A 21,828-nucleotide genomic window follows, 5' to 3' on the forward strand; every position below is an offset into this window, starting at 1 on the left:
AAAAGAATTTCATTGCAAATAGACTCCAACGAAGAAGCAGGAATGCATCCAGAAGAATTTACGATCACAACACTAATTAAATTAGTATTAATCTGTTTATTAATATAGCTAGCACACAACATAAGCATGTGGTATCCAATTGAGGAATTTTCATCATTTAATATCACTTTGATTCACACTCGGTGTGAAGAGAAAAACAACAGAAAAGAGAATTTTTATTTGCGGCACTCAAAAAGTTGTAAAACTTCTCTTGAGTATAATAAATACCACATAGTTATGCTTAACTCTAATTTCCGTTGATCTTTTTGATCTCTACACTACAAATATACGTTGTAGGAATGGAATGAGGAATAATATGTATCATCATTGATTCATATTCGCAATGTGAATGGAATTTTTTTGTAGGCTGCACTTATGGTCCTAATGAGCTGAATTAACAAGTCGTTATTATTTTGAATACCTCTTAATTCGTTTGAATTACCTGTGTCCATTTTATATTTCTTATATATATTTTTAAAGACATGTCATCAGCCAATCTATTCAAATTATTCACAAATACCTATCTACACACAGTTATGAATTGCATGACTTTGTCACACAAAAACGACATTAATTATTTATTTATGATCGAAATACACGTAGTATTATTTCAATTATCTCTTCAAACCATTTGTCGACAATCTTCTTTTGTGCCTTTTTTATACTGATGATGATTATGATGATATAAAGAAGTTTTTGAATAGACAGTCTCAGCTATTTTTTCTCTCTATTCAATATCATCATAATAACAAAATTAATATATATGAAATATATTATAATAAAAGAAAAATTTTGTATGAATAAATAACTAAACAGTCGACAACTGTTCATTTAGAAGCGTAAAAGTGTCATTGGAGGTCCAAATGTTTGCCACAGATGCGCATTTTTGCAAGTGAAAATCTAACGGATTTTTTAAATTCAAAAAATCAAAAACTGAACTGAGTTGAAATGTTGAACAACTGAATAGTTTTCAGCTTTGTTTTTGTTAGAAATTTCATTAATTTTGGACATTTCAAGCCGTTTAAGGCACATAAAGTAAAGAGGAAACTTGTCCTGACAAGACATTACATTTTAAACATCTATTATTAAGCATATATGGAATAAATATGAATAAATTCACGTTATGTCCGAGAATAATTTAACATCCAGTCAAAGTGACCATCAAAAGTCATTCATCACTTAGAAATTGACATAAAAGGAATCAAATGAAGTTAAAATGCGCGTTGTGTATGAATAAAAAGGCCACAATTATTTTAGAGGTCTGTAATGATGATCTTTACAGTTTGTAATACATTCATATTATCATTATAATAGAATTAGAGATCTATTTTAAAATTTTGATCACATATTTATATTTTTTTCTCCTAATTTTCATTTGAATGCTTATTTTGAATAAAAGATGAGCAAGACATATCTATCCTAGCCGGGGTGTCATTTTTTCATCATCATTTTCATTCCGTTTGTCATCATTATTTAAATATAAAAGTCACATATACATATGAATTTATATATCTAGCACAACACAATGTCTTTCGCTCATCTTCTCATTGGTTGACATTGATTAATTGAGATAATGTTTCAATTATAAGCGTGCGATGTTTTCGTGTACAACACTTTTTTTTTGGCTATAGCTCTATGAATTGATAATTTTTGAAAACTCATTTCTTTTAAAGTCGTCAAATTAAAAGTTGTAACATCCAACAAGAATTTCTCACTTCCAACGAAAAAATAATCATAATTAATAATCATCTTTTCCTCATCAACTAAGATGAAATTTTTCTTATTTTTAATAATGACGGGAAATTGTTGGAAAATTCTACTGTAATCTAATTCATCGCATGTATACATGTATGATTGATATTCAATGACACGTAATTTCCTTTACTTTTTCAACTCTAGACATTTTCATTTCATCTGACATTTAAAACACAAAACAAAAAAATCTCATTTAATTTCATTATTTTTTATAGATCTCCACCCCACGTTTACAGTCAAAGTGTCTTGATACAGACACAAAATATGTATGGCAAGTAAAATCAATTAAAGAAGCACAACAAAAAATGATCCGAAAGACATCAGAAATAGAAAAACCATTTCGATGATGAAGAAGAAAAAAACTTGAAAAGTTTAAATTAATTAAAAGAAGCATGTGGTTACTTGAATGAAAATCGCGTATTGTTGTCTTACACGTGTTTTTTGACTAACTCAAGTTGATTCCGATGTGATGTTTTAAGAGAAATATTCACTCAAATATGTTTTTAGACATCAGATGATAATTCGTACAAACTAGGTGACAGAGCCACCAACAGAGTCAGATGAAAAGCCTTTTATAGCTCCTCATAGGAACATGCGCTAGGGCACCGTAGGGGTGAGCAACCTGTGTGGCGGCACGCTAGTGTGCCCATGTAGGATGATCTAGGGAAGCACGTTAGGGAAGGAAGGGTTAAGGCACAACTCTATCTCTTCTTGATTGAGCATCAACATCAATTTATAAATAATTTTATAGTTTTCAGATAGAAAATCACTTAAATTGACATAAGAAAACATTTATACTACACAAAAGTCATTCCCATGCCTGTAATTACTAAATACTGACGACATGAGGGTACGTAGCATTTCAAAACACCTATCATTTAATTTCAAATGTATCTGAATCTTGATTCATTTTATTTCATGAACAGCTAGCGAAAATTAATCACTATAATAGTATGCAATCATAATTAATGGTAATGATTTGAGAAAAAAATATGGTAAAACGACCACAATTATAGTGGCAACATAAGAATTGCATAATGCATTAATTGGAAGCGAAAAATGCATATAATTCACACACAAGAAAGAGCCATATTTAAGTCTAAACTAACTGCAATTTTACCATACGCATGTAAGTACATTTATGAAAAATAATTATAATTATGAGAATAAATAGATAATTAATATCATTGAAAAGTCGATGGCTAATTGAGAACTGTTTAATATTTTATTGCATAAAATAACAATAATCTGTTCCATAACTTTGAAACTAATGTTATAATGAATAGATTCTAAATAATGAATAAATTGAATCATGATACTTAATGATTCAAATAAAGACTTTGAAATTTAACGACTTTTTGAAATTCATATTGAATTGAATTGAATTCAACTGAAATAAACATTGGATTACTGAACAGTCTTATAAAAATAAACAAAAAAATCGGAAATAGAGAATTTCCTTAATTCTATAATAATTAAGTAAATCAAACTCAGTAAAACAAGCCATTTGTTTTGTAAAATATTAACTGCACACAGATCAATACTCAGAAACTTATTAAAATATGAAAAGGAAGTTTCTCAATGCTACAATTGAGACTAAGGTGATTGAAAACAAATTAAATTAAATTAATTTTTTACGCCACTATAATTGAACATGTAAATGGTTATATCTATCAGATAAATAATTGAATTTCATGTCAACTCATGGTCGAAACAATTAATCAATACAATTAATCTAAAAAATTGCTTTATCCCTCGTTAATCAAAAGCAAGTTATGCAATTTCACGACCCTACCCTTTCTATTGACATTATTACATTCCGTCTTGCCTCAAACATTCCTATACTTTTGTGAATAAATGAATTTCGATTAAATAAAAAATTGTTATTTGATATGAAACAGTTGTAAAAGGAGGCAATTTAGGGTTCACATCAGGGGATCATTATTAAAATTGTCAACTCACTTGCAGAGTTAAGTTACAAGTGTTAGTTCATGTATATGTCTTCAAATAGGGAATTCCATCAAGCTTGACGTAGTCAATACTTATTCAAATATTTACAAATCAGATGAGAAAACTTGAATGTTGCAGAAAATTCAAATTGTGATGCATAATTGAGTCGACAAGTGACTGTACTGAGCATATTCGCAAATATTTGTCTAATGCATTTCTCAAAAAAATTAAGTCTAAAACAATCAATAATCATAAATGGTTGATCAACATACCTGTCTCACTTGCTTAAATTGCTCTTCAAAGCTCCATCCATTGTTTTGTTGTGACGAATTGGACGTTTCACTTGACGTTGATGAGTTTGAGGCTATAATTGTTACGGAAATTGCAATGAAAACGAAAAGAGTAACAAAAACGACGAGAGAGGAAGAAATAAATTCATTAATCACTTAAATAATTAAATTCCTTAAATGTCCATTTACCATCTTTATTAACTGCTGCTGTCGGTGATGAAAATGGAAAGCCATTCGATGACTCATTGTTACCATGAGATGAATTCTGATTATTATTATTTTGTGCTTGCGATACTTGATGTGCATTAAAGCCTAAAGAGCTCTGTAGTGTGCTTGTGAATGACGGATGTAGTGCTGAAAAGTCTGAGTTCATGAATCCGACCTTCATGTCGCGCACTTGCATTTTTATTTTCTCCAAAACGTCATTGTGCTGTTGAAAGGATTGGAGTGTCGGTACGCTCATGTTTAATGCTGATAAGTTGCTTAGCATCCCCAAAGGATGATTTGGTGGAAATGGAGTGTCGCTGCAAAATTATTAAAATCCGTTAGAAATTTAAATTTTTGAAGACCGTTAAAAAACCTACGTCATATCTGAATTCCTTTCGGGACTTCCTCTATTGTTGAAATCCATAACTGATGTTCCGTTCATTCCGTTTACATTGACACCTTCATCACTTGAATCACAATCACGCATATCTTCTTCTCTGTCTGATTGTTCATCGATATGTGACTGCAATGTAGTTATTGTAGAAAGTTTATGAATAAAACGCAATATAATATTTCATTATTGATCGTTATTAATTACGTAGTTAAATTAGATTAAGATTGAATTGTACAGTATGACTTGCATATATACATGAGAAATAAATTGAATATTAAAATCGATTTACTTTCTCAGGGAGCAGAAAAAAATTATGAGGACATAAGTATAATTCTCAAGTGTCTTATTACATTTTATGTGGAATTTATTTAAATGAAAACTTTGCGGGACGTCTTTCCCTCTGCTTGATATTCGCCTTTGCATGTTTGCCGTTTATAAACAGCTTAAATTATGATATTTGCTTCATTTGTGTCTGAGACATTTAATATGATATCAATAGGACTCATTGAAGCCTTAAAAGTGTCAATTTTTTTTCACTTTTTTATTATTTCTTTTAATCAACTATAGAGGAAATTGTATTGATTTTTTATATTCATTTATAAATTTTATAGGTATACGACACCTTACAATGTAATCTATTGCATGAAACAAAGGACTAAAAAATTGCAGACTGAAATTTCGTAATCCAATTAAATTAGTTGTGCTTACAAGTAACTGACCATTTAATAAGTCAATTCTTTCATTTAAATGAAATAACCTTATCGCCACTATAAGTTGAATATTGAATTTTTATACAAACATACTTTCATTATTAATATTATAAACAATATATTGTTAATGGAAAACGTGCAAAAGGCATAAAATGAAAATTAAATAATGACATGAAATTTCGTGATTTATTAAATGCAAATTTCTGCATCAATCATATTTCTCATATTTAATTATAATTAGAACTGTAATCGCAACAAAAAATAATAATAACTTCTTTAAGAAATTTCATTTCTTTTGCACATGCAATAAACTTCTTTTTATACTTTGTCACGTCAACAAAAAAATAAACATTTGTTTGAAATTAGCTTCAATTTAGATTGATTCGTAGAATTTTAAATCAAATGTTTAGTAATTTGTAGTTTTCTACCCCTTTTGAGTTGTTTATTCTTCGAAATCTAAAAATCAAATGACAAATTTACCAAAAAATTCTTTCTTTTAAAGTAAATTTTTGGCGCCAAAATCATTGTTTACATTTCATTTCATTCAAGACTTAAAATTAAAGTTGTCTTCAGTAAAATACAACTCAACAGCACTAAATGAAGAAATTCATCACAACCTGAAGACAAGCTACAATTTCCAACTCCATGAGAACAAAGTCGGTAATTTATTTATGTCATGTTAATAATCAAATTGTCTCTCATTGAATATTATTGTGATTATGACAACAATAATATAAATATCACACATTACGGGCACTCCTCTTCCCCTTTTTAATTCCCATTTATATATGTTGATGATTTCATATTTCTCAGCTCTTTTTCTGTTTAATTTACTTTTTTATTCGCTTCATTATTTGTTATTCTCATAAAAAATCTTCTTTTCTTGTTATTTTCCATTGAAAGACGTGCGTTGAGATCTTTTGTATTTATTTATTAACTTAATAATTATTATTACCATTATTCAACACATTATTAATTCGCATTTAATCTTTATACAGTCATTCACGTATGAATATATTGTCAATCGTGGTTATTGCATGAGATTAAAGGAAATTGCGATGTTCACGGTCATTTATTTCAATGATTTCTTGTGTTTAATATCAATTAACGTTTTGAGAATCAAACAAGAAGCTTAATAATATTTTGATAAGTGCCTGAATCATATAATCCTAAACCTCAGCCATCTTCAAATCACAAAAATCAATCTCTAACTCAATTTGACATGTATTTACTGTAGGACGAAATCAAATTCTGATTGGCTGAGCTATTTATATCCCCAGATTCTAAATATCAAACACTAACTAGCCAAAAATTCTTGTTCAACCCGGCTTGTGTAATTAAATATTCGTTATGGATTGTTAAACTCAATAATTCCCAGCTAAACGTATGCATGTTGATGATTTCATCGACATCAGACCCTTATTATTGCTATTTACTGGAAATATTGAACACTAACCCAATTTCATCTCATAAACAGTTTCTATTTTTACCCAATTTAGGAACGTATTTTTTCCTCCTCAGTCTTTATCATTTTTAAATCTCTAACTCTACCCTCGTTGATCTTTATGAATAAATAATAATAAAAATTTTCCTTCCTCCATTGATATTCAATGTGCTTATATAGAATTATTAAGACTTTATATACAATGATTTTCAATAGAAATTAGCTAAACTAACCCCTTGTATATTGTATACACAATATTTACAGGACTGGATGTTCTGTAGAAACTAAAACAATTATCATATGAATGAATGAATGGGAAAATGAGGAACATAAAGAAGAATTTATTTTAATGGTGACGCAAAATGTTATTGGAGATTTCAGGCACAAAAAAAACATTTATAAATGGCATTTACTTATATAGTTTTAACATCCGGTGACCATTTTTAATTTATTTTTTAACAGATAAAATATTCATCGAATTTGTCATTCCATTTTCTTCCATGTTATATTGAAATTGAATACATTTATTGATATTTCGATTTGTTTTCATTGGTTGTTTCCAAAAGTAATACCTGAATGTCTATTTATATTATTAAATACATGTCGATGTTACTATCGAAAACGGATTTCCCTGAAAATATTATTATTGAACATGAAATATATTATGACAAATTATGTAATTTATTTTACGATAAATTACTTGACTTTATCAACTAAATATACAACCTGGATTCGATGGAAATTGTACGTTAGTCAGTGGTTATGGGTTTTTTCTTATTTCATTTGAATTAATCTTTATGTTTATTTTATCGATTAGATCTGTTGGAATTAACAGTTGTATACGGAATCAGTCATCATCAAACTTTAATAGTCAGTCTATAAAGCAAAAAGTATGTTTGAGTGATATTCTTGGACAAATGACCGTTATTTGAAAATTTAAAAAAATCTAAACGAAAGTTTTAACGAAATTTCTTAAATAAATTTCAAATTATTTTTGACCGTTAAAAAATAATTTCCCAATTTTTCTCTCCAACCTCATTACAAGCATTCAAAATACCAAACCAAATACAATTAGGGTATAAGAAGAAATACCTTAATCAGACTATTATTATTTTCAATTATTATTTAACGTCGAGGTACATTAAGGTATATATCGATTGATAACAAAATAAAAGGCAGAAAAAATTGAAAAGCAATTAAAAAATGTCGGCATTTTTTTATTATAACTTGTTCAAAACCAAAATGACACGAATGTTTCAATTAAATAATACAAATTTAATTAATTTTATCAAGAATCAAATATTTTCAATCGGAAATTTTTCAATGTTAAGAGCAAAAATCATGTTTTGATGTGGAGGTGCTAATAGATTGGTGAAAACAGGTAATTTATAGACTTGATGAACAAAAGAATCGAACAAGAAATAATTTTTTTTTTGGAGAAGTTGTCCGTTATGACAACAAAAGATAATGTACATCACACGTCTCTTATTTGACATCATAGCATTATTTTTTGTTTTATATGATGAAACTTATTGAAATATTTGACTTTTAAGAGATTAGATATTCATATGGAAAGTTTCATGTTACAATTTGGTTTAAGTATGTCAAGAATTTCTTGGAATAAGAAGACACGATCCTTTATTTGGCAATTTGTTTAATTTTATATTTACTTAAGGATCATTAATGACATTTTGTGAAGATAGAATTCATCAAAAAATGATTTAAATTTTTAACGGTCGTGAAAAATTTAAATTTAATTTTAAAAATTCAAATTTTATCGGTTAAAATTTTTTTGAATTTGTATTCAATTTGTAATAAGTTCAAATTTTGAACTTCGAATTAAAATCAGCAATTAATTTAAAACTTCATGAGACTGCCTTTCCATTTTTAAGTTCAACTGTCGCCTTCATACGAAATATCACTAATCACATAACAAATTCCTTGCCTGCACAATTTACCCAAAAAAAATATTTTAATGCCCAATTTTTGTATATTCAAAAATCTATAAAACATTTTTATCTAGCATTAATTTATGTATTTTTCAAATGCCTTAAATGAAAAGAAGAAGGATGTAGGCAGGCATAAAGGACACTCAAGCATTCAATGTTAATTTATTTATAGACATTTCAACATGAAAAATCTCTTCAAAGAAAATATAAAAATGTTGTTTATTTCTAAATGCAGATGTATTTCATTTAAGAATCATCGTGTGAGTTGCATAAATTATGATCACATTTAACATTTTAGATATGGAAGAGATAGGATGCCAATCTCATATTTCGGAGCCATTTTCTCATCAACATCATCATCATCATCTTCGTATCTTAAAAATGTTGAATGTCTTGTCTATCAATGAATATGCAAGTGATCGATGAAGCAGCATGTTGAGGCATCATTCAAGAAAGAGGCAAAGAAAAATCAATGCAATAAAAATTAAATATATTTAATAAATAATTTATTTAAAGTCTACAGCATGAATATTACTGCAAACATGAGCGAAACTCATAAAAATAATTGCCTTAATTCCGTAGCATAATTTTTTTTTTTTTCATTCTTCTTTTCTTCATCAGCATTATCATGCATTTCATATTTATTTTCATTCCTCACTCTCGTCGTTCTTTTCTTTTTCAGACATCTTCAATCCATAAAAATATAAAAATTTAAAAGAAAAAGAAATTTTCTTGCATTGCAAAAAGTAAGAATAAGAGAATTAGTCTGCATTACATTCGACACATGAGTGCAAAATTTTCTGTATGAATTAAGAATGAAAGAAAAAAGGCAGAGAGAAGAGGATTTGAAAATGGAAAAACAATTAAAATAATTTGTTTTCTTATTGCGGAAGGTATGAAATCAAATTGTAAATTAATTAAAGTATTACGTTGGTTTTACTTGCTTTTAATGGCTACTTTGGGGTGGATATAGCGGAACTTTTTGTTTGAAATTATTACTCAGCTCATGGAAATGCAGAATTTGAATATTTACTTGAAAATGCTTATCAAAATGTCCTATTTTGTGGATTTTGAGAATGGTTATATCTAGATTGTCCATCAAAATTGTATTTTTAAGCTTATATGATGTTCTTAATTTCAATATTTATGTTGAGCAATTTTAGAAAACAACCTAAATTGTAAACAAAATTTCCCGCCAGAATTTTGAACTTCAGATTTTTTAAATTTTTTTGATTGTTTACAAGCTTAATTCTACTAATTTTATTAAATTCTGATTCAAACTATTAGCAAAAGACTCAAGACTGTTGATAAATTGCACATTTTCCTCGATATCAATCCAAAGTTCCTTCAAACTAATTTTAATTTACAATATTTTCTCAAAAAACCTTCAAATAACTAATCATGTAGTTAAAATTCCACAAGTTAAGTCTCAAAACGCCACTTTGCTACCTTTATGTGACAGCGAGTGTGAAAATGAACAGTTAAATATCTATTTATAGCCATAAACTATAGAAAATCTTGTTTGTAAATACGCAAACGACATAAACATAATTGTTTAGCAATTTTAATAAAATGAATTGAGTTCTAGACTTTCGTTATTGAACCCATTAAAAATCGTATCGTTGTCGTAACAACAAAAATTATGGAAAACATTTGAATGCGCATGATTGAAGACCGAACAACAGAGAAGAAAATATATATATATTTTTTTAATTGTGATTTTCTCTCGATATCTACAGAAAAATACCAATTTAATATACATTTCACATAGTCAGAAGTAGTGAGATAGAGAGAAAAGAAAAATATAAATGGAAATGCGCATTTTCGATATTTGACTCGCCTACAGAATCTCACTCTATTGTTTCATTTTGATTGGCTGAATGTTAATGCCTATAATGATTTTTTTTTCTGCTCTTTATACCTTAAAACATTCAAGATCGATGATAAAGGAATGAAAATTCATCCCCTCTATAATATTTTTTTTTTATGGTCTCATGATATGGCAAGCAAGCAACCAACATCATGGTATCGTACTTATCATCATCATATAACATACATATTACCATTAATGATACGCTTCATTTCATCAGTACAGACGAAAGAGAGTCACATCACTGCGATCATCATAAAATAAGCAAGCACAAATGTTCGTGTGTTGCTTGCAGAAAATAACAAAAAAAAGTGTTTTTTATCGCGCGGTCGAGCGAACTTTTCAATTTACAATTTTTTTTCCTTCATCATCATCTTTATATTCTCTTGGTTGCCTTTTTTTCTTCATTTTCGTATTGTAGCCGCGTTTTAATATAAAAATGAAAATTAAACTCCGCCTATATTCTATATAAGATATGCTTTTATATTCCTTTTTTTTGCGCTCTCTGTCTCTCTTTACTTATTTTACGAAATTAATATTTATTACACGTTATATGTACATATCTTTATTCCATTCCATATTCATTTTTTACCATAAATAATTATTTATGTATCAGTTCGTCAATTGTTGTTGCTTTACGTATGGGCGCTGGCTCTCTTTTATTTATTTCTCTATCTAGCTCTTCATATTTATTGGATAGATATTTGCCTTTTGTATCAGAGGTATTTATTCTTTCATTCCATGCCTTTCTTTTTTTCTTCAACAAAATGCTTTCAATTTACTTTTTAATTGTTCCTTCAATAATCGAGAATTACACTCTTTAATATGAATTTAAATATGAATACGATCTATGTTGAATGGTATTGTTTGATAAATGGTCTAAAGTTTGAATGCTGTGGTGATTTTAACGCATTTTGAAGTGTTTTGACATGCTTAATGTCATAAGCGTTTAATTAACGGTTTTCATAATTTTGAATCGGATTTATACATTTATACAAAATTTTGAATTATTTACCGGTTTGACAAAATTTCAACGGTTTTCAAAATTTCAAATTTTTTGACAAATTGAAAATCTCTTCAAAATCAATCATTGTCAATTATTTGCAGCTGAAGGCCTTTGTACAACGCAATCTAAAATGTAATCAACACATCCTCAACTTCTTCAATCAACAGGTTAGTCAGCCTGGTAGAATCAGCCTCAACTATTCAAATTCTCTTTTTAAATAGCTCTTAAAGAGATTATCTATTCATGTGATGTGATGAAATGAGAAATGAATAGTTTTTGAGAACCGTTAGATTTTTACTTAAATAAAATTTATGATGCCCACTTATCCTCATTTCTCCCACACATTTTACAAAACTGCTCATTTTATGCCCTTCAAAACAGAAAAATCAATTAAGAGATCAAAATTTTGCGATAAAGGATTATTGTTTTGAAAATTGATTGCTGAATTGTGCCTCCTTTGTAATCGATCACCCGCATTAACTAGATTTATTTTGTGGTGACCCAAAACATGAGCAATCATAGATGAAACTACTTATATGTGTATATTATTTATAATTCATAGTGCATGGCCCAGTTTATAGCCAATTAAAAAGTTCTTTTTATTTTAAATCAGTTTTTCTCATGAAATTGGTATGAATATCTACCAGCAGTATTAATCATACTGTTTTATCTCCTCAATCTGATTAAAGAATTGGTCATGGAGACATAAATTAAATTCTCACCAAATATAAATACATTTAAATTGATGACTTAGAATTTTACAATATATCTACCCAATTTTTATGGTTATTTAAATAACAAGAGAATGAGGATGATAAAAATAGGCAAAAATATGTAAATATGATGAGTTGGCTCCTTTTGAGATAATCCAGATTAAGAAAAATATAAAAATTCCTTCCCTTCTTTTTTACTATGGCTAGCTATAAGTCTTTCGGTTTTATCACTCTATAAAGAAATGTCATAAATCACCTTGAAAATATATTTTTATAATTTCTTTTATTTTTTTGTTTCTTTTTTTCTTCTTTTTTATTTTTAGACATTTAAATGATTTAATACGCCTTTTGCAGATTTCTTGTAATGACATAGAGAGTACATTAATTACTTTTTTTTTTAAGACAGAAGCTAATTTGAAATGGGAATTAAGGATTTTTGTGAAAAAAGTGCAATGGATTTAAGACAAAATTTTAATTTTTTGAATAAATTTGAATTTTTGCCATTAAAAATAGATTATGTCTGCTAGGTAGAAATCAGAACCAATTATTGTTTGTCATTAAAGGGAAATCGATCAATATGAAAAATCAATTGGTCAACTTGGTAATAAAATTGGTCATCTAAGCATAAAATTGATCATGCTAGATCAAATTAGACCCTTAAATTGAATTTCTTCCCCTAGAGTGAGCAAGGAAGTTCAAAAAATTGAACCTTCTCGGAAAAAATTCATTATTATGGAAGAATTAGTCTATTTTGTACAAATTAAGCCTATCTAACTGAATTTACAACAAAATTAGTAAAAATCGTTGTATAAATGTCCAAAAATAGATATTATTCTCAAGAATTATGTTTATTCATTCAAAATAACTTGTTTGTTTAGTTCAGTGGACTTATCAATCAATTCACATATTTCTGTGATCCAAAAAAACATTTTCACAAATGGCCAAAATTTTCCAGACTCAAAAATAGAATTTAATAGTATAATTATCATATCTGTTCTATTCTTCAGTGTGATTTAGATTTAAAAAGGCGATCATATATACACAGAATTCATGCTTCACATGATTTACGTCCATCACAAGATTAAATTAAAATTTTCATTAATTCTCACTTCTTCAAAAATTAATTTTAAAGTCACAGAACTACAAAAATATACTTTTTATTTGTTTTAATTACTCAGAAAATAACCAAGTCATAAAAATAGAATTAGAGTCGTTCATGATTTGTCAATTAGCCGATTAATTTATTTTGTGAGTAAAATTTGAATTCAAGTCTTTTATTAATTTATATTCGCACATGCGAAACGTCTATTAATTTATAGTTCATGATAAAAAAATACTTAAGAGATCTGTGATACTATAGAATTTCACAATATTTACCAAGTATTGAGATCCGGACTGGAAATAACACTACAAGAATAACTCTTTGTTGTTCAATCTTTCCATCGATTTAATTGAATTTGATTAAATTATCACTTCTGATTTTTGGGGATTTTTTTTTATCTAATGGAATCTTTTGATATTAATTTGATGTTTTAAACACATGTGTATGATAGGTAAAGAACAATAAAGAATATCCAAAAAAAAAAGTCGAAGAAGTTTTTAATGATGTGTAAATTGATTGAATCTTTCTATCTCTCGGGAGGCCTTCAAAGAGTTTTGTATATAAAATAAAAAATAAATATAATAAAAACTGGTTAGATAGATGTTGCGGTGTTTGACTTGGACGCTTTTTAATGGAAATTTTTGAGTCTAAAATACTTAAAAGATTATCTTGAAATTTGAAATATTTATTGTTTTCAATTTAACGGGCTTTCAAAATTCAAATCGAGAGAATCAAAAATCAAAGTTCAATGTTTTGATCTAAAGTTCAAAATTTGTCAAAATTCAATCTAAATTCAAGAAAATCTCAAATTTCAGAAAAATCTATCGAAAGCATCAATTGCATAACAATTAACAGGACAAACTGTCAAATTTCAATCAATCATTAATAAAAACACACAAGAAATCATTTTAGAACAATAAGAGAACCGTCAAAAGGTTATTAATTTTCATTTCATTGTATGCTTTTGTTGTGTGCTTGTAAAAAAGATTTTAAAGCGACTAACTTACTTAGGAACATTGTCAAATATATATTACGTATATTCGTGAGGAGAGGGAGATGAAATAACAATAAATTTCCGAGGATTTCTGTTTCAGTTGAATAAATGTCAAGTTTATTGTGTGAACAACCAGAAAACAACTTTATCAAAATATACAAAAGACAAAAATCTCGTGCGCCTCCTTTTTAGCTTTTCTCTGTTGTTTACCGGAACAACAACACACAAGAAAAGAAACATTCTGTAATGTAGAATGTGAGATATCGTAGAAATACCGAAAAAAAAAATACTCAAACAGGTAGGTAAGGCATTTGTCAGTTCACATGCACTGACTTCTTCAGGTTCCGTCTAATGTGAATTATGATGTTGAAAAAGGACCGAGAAAGAGCATTTATATCTCTTAATATCCAAAAGGTTCTATATTATTATTTTGATCCTTATACTTTTGTGTGTGGATATAGGCAGACAGAGAAAAGGAAATGACCTTGTTATTGAGACGAATTAATTTCTTAACACGGAAATTACTAGTTTCGAGATTTCTTTCACTTTTATTTTGACAGTAAGCACGCGCTATAAGGAAGATAAAGTCTAAGTGATTGTGCCTTTTTTTATATTTAATAATTATCATATTACATTGTCTTTTGCTGTATAATTATTTTGACTGTATAATTAAGTATCTGTAGGCATCCAGCTACTGACTATTGGATATGATTATATAAAGAGTATTCTATTAAGAACCACCACAAAGCTGTTCATCTGTATATAAATCATATTCACGACATTTGAGAGTTGCATTCTATGAGCCAATATTATTATGGGTTTAGTTCCTTTATGTACAACATAAAGAAGTTGTTGTTATATAACAGATTTGAAGTTATTTTTAACTGCAGATGAACTTGAACTCATCGTCTCTCTCATTTAAACTTATTCAATCTTATTTACCCCCAAAAAAATTGACGATGATTTTCTTCTCATGTCTTGTATACATGATTTTAAGTCTACCAACTGTTTTTGTTTATGAACAATTTTCTATTATGTATATTTAAGCATGTATGACTCAATTTTTCGTCACTGATTTTTACTGGGACAGACTTTAAAGAGAATTTCCTTGTTTAAAATTTTGATGTCTTTGTATTAAATTGAAATGAATGACTTGTTAAAGATTTTTATTGATGAATATTTAAATTATTTTATGGATTTGAGGAATATGCATGTGTTTGTGGTGCAGTTGGAAGGAAGTTTGTGTAACTGTACATATGTGGATTGTTATATGCATATGTCTAGGAAATAATGTTAAATTTTATAATTTTTAACTATGATTTATTACCGAATTTATAGTTTTCTAACTTTCGTCCATTTTATCATAGCTGGATCTATCAATTTTCCTTTTTTAGGGACTTTTATATTGAAGGATCAGTAATGAGACATGAAAAAGTCTTGTTTTAATTAATTATTTGCTCAAAACTTTAATTTGGCAAATTTGAATTTTTGCAAACAAAAAACTTGAAAATTTTGAACTTTTAATTTGTAAAGTTCAAAATTTTGAACTTTCAAGATTCAAATTTAAATCCAAAGTTACAGTTATGAAAATATGAATCAATTGAAGTTCTAATATTTAAATAACAAATAAAGTAGCTAAAATCCACATAATTCCCAGTTTTACACATGATTAATAAGTTTCTTCGTCAATCACTTGTGCCAAAATAGCAATTAAAAATATAAATTTATTTCAAGAAAATCGTAAATTGAAAAACTTCACAATTCTTAACGGCATTTCAATAAAAATATACAAGAGAGAAATAAGACATGTCAAATTGAAATGACATTAAAATAATGAAGTAAATATGAACAAATTCCACATCAAATGTGTTAAATCATACATCGGCGAAAAATAAAAGCCGTCGCAAAAAGCAACGTAAGAGGAAAAAGTATGAAGGAGTGGAAACAGCAGCGAATCAGCATGTGTAAAATTTGAAACATTTTCTATGAAAAAAAAGTTATTTTAACTCACCATTGAATCGTCTCCTAGGTCTGAGTCTCTTGTATCCATAACACAAATTCCCTCTTACTGTGTCTTAGAACTTTTCTTTTTCCAGTTAGTCTGTTCTGTTCATTAACCACACACGAGATTAGTCAATGAAATTAAATATTATTCACTGAAAGAGGAATGAAAAATTATTTTAAATATCTCTTAAATTGCGAAACCGCGAACAGCTCAATGAAAACTGTATGACAATTATGCAGGTGCTGCTTGTGTTTCCCCAAAAAAAAAGTATTAAATTATCAATTGTATTCAATTGTTTGGCGAATAATTTCTCTGAAAAATATTTACCTAGGAAATTTTAAGTCGATTAGCTGAATTGTAGCTCGAGTAGCTGCTTCTTATTTCACGTACAGAAAATATGAATAGCAAACTGTCTATTATTTGATATAACTGTATCTTTACATACAAAAATAAAGAATGTTTCAATGACGATGATTGCTATGATGATTGATAATATTTTGATTAAAAATTAGCACAAATATGAGCATTTCACAATTCTTTATTTCTATATTCACAATTCAAACATGAACTAAAAATTCATTATATATTTATCTTCTGTTTACGTCTTTTATAGTCACTTATTATTCACTCAAAAACTTTTTTTGTTAATCTTGCAGATTTTTCACTTTTTCTTCCACTTTAAAAATTCAAGTGCATTTATCTCTACTGTAAATATTATTAACTGTTCTGTACACAATTATTTATTATCGTCAATTCTGTTTTATATTCACTTTTTATTTTTATTATGCAATAATAACATTAATTTGTATCATAATTCTATTAATTGCTCCTGTTTTTTCTTTCTCATTTCTTTTTAAACGCGACGAACGATATTCGCGAAACGGACAGAAAAGAATTTGTTCGCTTCCACTTCAACGACGTATTGACGACCAAAAGAAATAATAAACAATACACAAACGAATGAAATGTATGAATGAAAAGAAGTGTGTAAAGGCAAAATTATTAGTTTCAAACTTTTCGATTGCTCTCCATCTCTTCATTTGCTTATTCCTACAACACACATATACATGACTACTTTGGTGTTTTACATACAGTTTTGTACATCTACATATCGGATTTTTATTTTCATGATAATTGTTGTTATGTGTGGTATTGAGAGAATTTTGTGCTTCTCTGACACTTACACAACTGTGCAACTGTGATCGAGTGGAATGAAGAAGAACGACAAAAAGTCTACAAAATGATATTTTCCCCTGAAAACTTTTTACTCTCTCGGTTCTACTTCGATGATATATGAATATTGTTGTGTATATTCATGTACAATAGGGGAAAAGGAATAACAAGAAACAAGCATGTTCGAGACCGAAGATTAGGGGAATCACGAAGGTAAGATAATCATAGAGAATGTGATAATAATTATGTACGTTTATAGAACTTGTCAAGGTAATTTGCAATATTCTGGATTTTTAGTAGAACTTGATTAGAACTAAACATAAATCATCACTTAGTAATGTTGAAATTTCGAAAGGAATCAAGTTTTTATCAAGAATATCTAATTTGGAAAATTCTGCTGAATTCAGTAAGTTCAGCTGAATTGAATTGAATTTAGCAAAGTAAAATTTGTTTAGATTTATTCAGCAAATTCAGCTAAACTCAAGAAATTTCAATAATCTTGTAAGTTTAGATGAATTTAGCATGATTTCTAATATTCAGCAAGTTTAATGAAATTCAGCTGATTTCAGCAAAAATCAATAAATTCAGCTAAATTTAGTCAATTTAACAAAACTCAACCAAAACAGATGAATTCAGCTAAAATTTTTACATTCAGCTAAAATTCTTCCATTTGGCTGAATTCAGTAAGTTCAAAAAAATTCAGCAAATCTTCTCGAATTCGGAAAGTTCAAGATCATTATGCTGAATTCAGCTAATAACAATTTATTCAACAAAATTTAGAACACTTTAAGTTTAACTACAATAACTTAATAAGACATCACGAAGTCCCAAAAAGAAAAATTTGCATCACTTCTTAAACACGACAAAAAATTCCTCATTTTTGTCTCTTCTTCCGTTGATCAATTTAACAGCAGCAGCAGAATCATTAAATCCCCTCATTCGTTTTATATTCCATTAATTTGAATAACTAAATAATGATTTTTCTTAAATGCACCTCGAAGGAATTCAGCTACCGAATTTAAAATCTTCTCCTGTTTTTATCATCAGATTCTTTCATGACTTTGATGTGAAAAGTATATGAAGAGTAGAAATAAAATGAGAATTATAATCACGCAACGGCAATTTTTTTCGGAGCTGCTGATATTTCTTGAATGAAATATTAAAATGCTTTTTATTAGCATTAATATATAGCAATTTTTTAGACAAAAATAAAAAAAAAGCTGGATCATGTGATGGCTAAAAGCAGAAACATTTATTTAAAATTGCTTTAATTAAATTTATTGGTAAATTTAGGTAGTTAAACAGTTTATTATTATTATTAAGAGTACGAATAGCATTAGAACTGCAGAATTAGAAGCAATAAAGGATACTGATTGTTATTCTTTTCTCGTTTCATACTGGATTTTATGGAATAATAAAGTATTTGAGTTGTCAGACTTTCTGATTCTTTTGAAAATTTGGAACACTGATCGATTTGTCAAAAACTGACCGAAATTTGCCGAAACTATCCGAAAATCTCAAAATTACCAGAAGTTAATGAAACTTGTCTAAAATTATAAAAACTTGTCGAAATGTACCAAATCTTTTTCAAAATGAACAAAACTGTCCGAAATTGTCAAAAAGTGTACGAAATTTACCAAAACTGTCCGAAAATCTCAAAAATCGTCCGACATTAACGAAAGGAATCTGATTTTTTCCAAACTGGCCGAAATTGTAAAATGTTGACTGAAAATTACGAAAACTGTCCGAAAATGTTAAAAACTGTTCCAAATTGTTGATTTCTGATATAAATTTCATTCAAAAACTTGATACAGCACAGCAACCTGAATATCTGCATTACTAAGTATGCGCATAATCCATTAATTACATCAAACCCCAATTCTGCTTATTATATATATTTTAATAGAATGAGTAAGTGCTGTGAGTAGTCAAGTCAATAAAATTAATGATGGGAAAATGTTATTTTGTTTCAAATTAATTTTATTCTATTTTCCTTCTCCTCATTGTGAATGTATGTATGGATGGATGTACGTATGGTACCCCTGAGAAGGAGGAAAAAAAGAGCGTGAAAAACTTTTCATTTTACTCTTTCACACAAAACATTGAGTTGATCGAATAATTAATGATGTTAAATGGAAAACCAATAAACATTCATTGCTGACTCGCTTTTCTCTTTAGTATAATATACATGGATATTTGCTTGAATGATGAGGAACCAAAGTATGGCAAAGGAGAAAAGTTTTATTTCATTTAAATGCATTTTAAAAAGTCATTAAAAATTTTATATCGATCGATTTTTAGGCAAAATATTTGCTTTTTCCTCTATAAAAATACTTTTTATGTCCAACAGCAAGTCATTTAAGTATATGCAAACTATTTGGTTGTAAAATAAAATGGTTCAGCAATGAGCAGTAAAATTAATTGGCTCGTCATGTTTGACGACAATATTTACTAGTTAATGTCAAGTTCTGATGAAGATAATGAAGTTTAGCTATTGAAAAAGGAATTTTTAAAGTCAATATTTAACTTATAATATTTATATACAGGAAGGTAATTTTGAAAAATAACGGTCGTGAAAAATTTGAAAAATAACGGACAAAATGAATTCAAACCAAAAATTTTCGTTAAAAATTAAAAAAAATTTGATGAAGTTCAGTTTCAAAATTCAAAAAACCGTTATTTTACCATTCAGGTTTTAATAATTAATCCTCAATTTCCAAGCACTGAACATAACATAAATAATTTTCCTCCTCAAAATAATATTAATGCCTTTAAAATAGCAAATTTACACACACACATAAGCACTCTGCAGATATATATTTTTCAGTTGATTGATAAGACATAATGATTAGACAACATTCTTGAATTTCTCTCACTCCTTCCATCCATTCGTTGTTCATGCAATGAAATGAAATAATGAAAATTTTCTAAAATAAATAAATTTTAGAACCTAAAAAGAATGAAAAGAAAAAAAAACTTGCTCATCTTCATTTTTCACATCTAATTGACGTAGATCTATTTTCCCTTTCTGTTTCCCGTTCCTAAACAATAATAGATAAATTCATAATAACTGTATAACATATATGCTGTATGCTGCGTGCAATCTGATCATTTATAGAATATTATTATTATTTAAAAAGTATAAAAGTTTCATCTCAATCCACAATTATTGTTATAATAATAATCATTATAGTGTTGATTTTGAATTGCTTAATATTAACTACCTTATTATTAACCTTAATACTATTGTTGAAGGGTGTCCAAGCATGTAAACATCGCGCGGTAGGGCGAAAAAATTTATATTTTTGTATATTTTCATCATCCCTAATAGAATCATCATCCTTTACAATTCATCCTAGCTAACTAACAAGGTGTAAAATGTATGAAAAGGAACCAGAATAACAAACAAAAGTGGAAACAGAAACCATAAGATGATGATTCGACAGAAGGGTCAACAATAGACGAGGAAAAATAAAAACTTACGAAAAAAAAAGAAGTCTGAAGAATGCATCATTGTCGTCAGTTTATGTTGCATCAAAGTTACCGACTCGTCTCCTTTTTTATTTCATATTTCATATTCTCGTCCATAACTCATAAATGTACTTCTTCAATCAAACCACGAAATTTCATTTTCAAGGAGATGAAGTCAAACAAAACGAATTTCTCTCTTTTATATTATATGTAAACATAATGTGATATTAAAAACTTTTATTTTCACTTCTTTGGTGCTGTTTCTTGAGTTTTAAATGATGAAATAAGAAGAAGTAGAACAAAAGAATGAAATATTATGAAATTTTATGTGATTTTTAAACATTTTTATTTGATATTGTGTTATGGACTTTATTACTTTCAAAAATGCACAACAATATTTTCAGTTTATTCACCTCAATTCAGCCAATTCACCACATTTCAGCTAAATCACCTCAATTTAGCTAACTCATCACAATTCAACTCAAAATAGCAAATTCACCTCAATTCAGCTAAATCACTTCAATTCATTTTACTTACCACAATCCAACATATTCACCTCAATTCAGTTTGTTCACATCAATTCACCTTATTCACCTCAATTCAGCATATTCATTTTGACTCAAATAAGTCAAAATAAAGCAAAATTTGATCCAAAACATTTTGATGTCAAGTTCCTTAATTTTATTTTGAATTCATTTGTTCAATTAAATTCCCTCTGCATGTATAAATTTCGGATCAAGTTTCTTATTCATAATG

General features: G+C 28.0%; 1 protein-coding gene and 1 long non-coding RNA gene across 4 annotated transcripts in view; one reads left to right on the forward strand and one right to left on the reverse strand.

Moving 5' to 3' along the window:
• The window catches only part of retn (retained), a 39,716-nt gene extending 22,347 nt beyond the window's left edge, over positions 1–17,369 (reverse strand). For 2 of the 3 annotated variants that reach the window (XM_070645541.1, XM_070645540.1), the window contains exons 1-5: positions 16,756–17,369; positions 16,435–16,579; positions 4,619–4,764; positions 4,224–4,558; positions 4,017–4,108 (exon numbers count right to left, since the gene is read on the reverse strand). In XM_070645541.1, coding sequence (XP_070501642.1) covers positions 4,017–4,108; positions 4,224–4,558; positions 4,619–4,764; positions 16,435–16,473 — 612 coding nt within the window. In that variant the 5' untranslated portion in view covers positions 16,474–16,579; positions 16,756–17,369. Of the gene's footprint in view, positions 1–4,016; positions 4,109–4,223; positions 4,559–4,618; positions 4,765–4,985; positions 5,051–16,434; positions 16,580–16,755 lie in introns of those variants that run through there. The other variant, XM_070645542.1, reaches the window with a different exon arrangement.
• Positions 17,370–17,739: 370 nt separating this feature from the next.
• Positions 17,740–21,318, forward strand: LOC139094751 (uncharacterized). The gene is made up of 2 exons (XR_011544793.1): positions 17,740–17,814; positions 20,933–21,318. It is a non-coding gene; the product is annotated as an uncharacterized lncRNA (long non-coding RNA).
• Positions 21,319–21,828: the final 510 nt, after the last annotated feature.

Source organism: Chironomus tepperi, unplaced genomic scaffold (genome assembly GCF_022539635.2).
Source record: "Chironomus tepperi strain 1889 unplaced genomic scaffold, CSIRO-AGI_Ctep_v1 contig_354, whole genome shotgun sequence".
NCBI lineage: Eukaryota > Metazoa > Arthropoda > Insecta > Diptera > Chironomidae > Chironomus > Chironomus tepperi.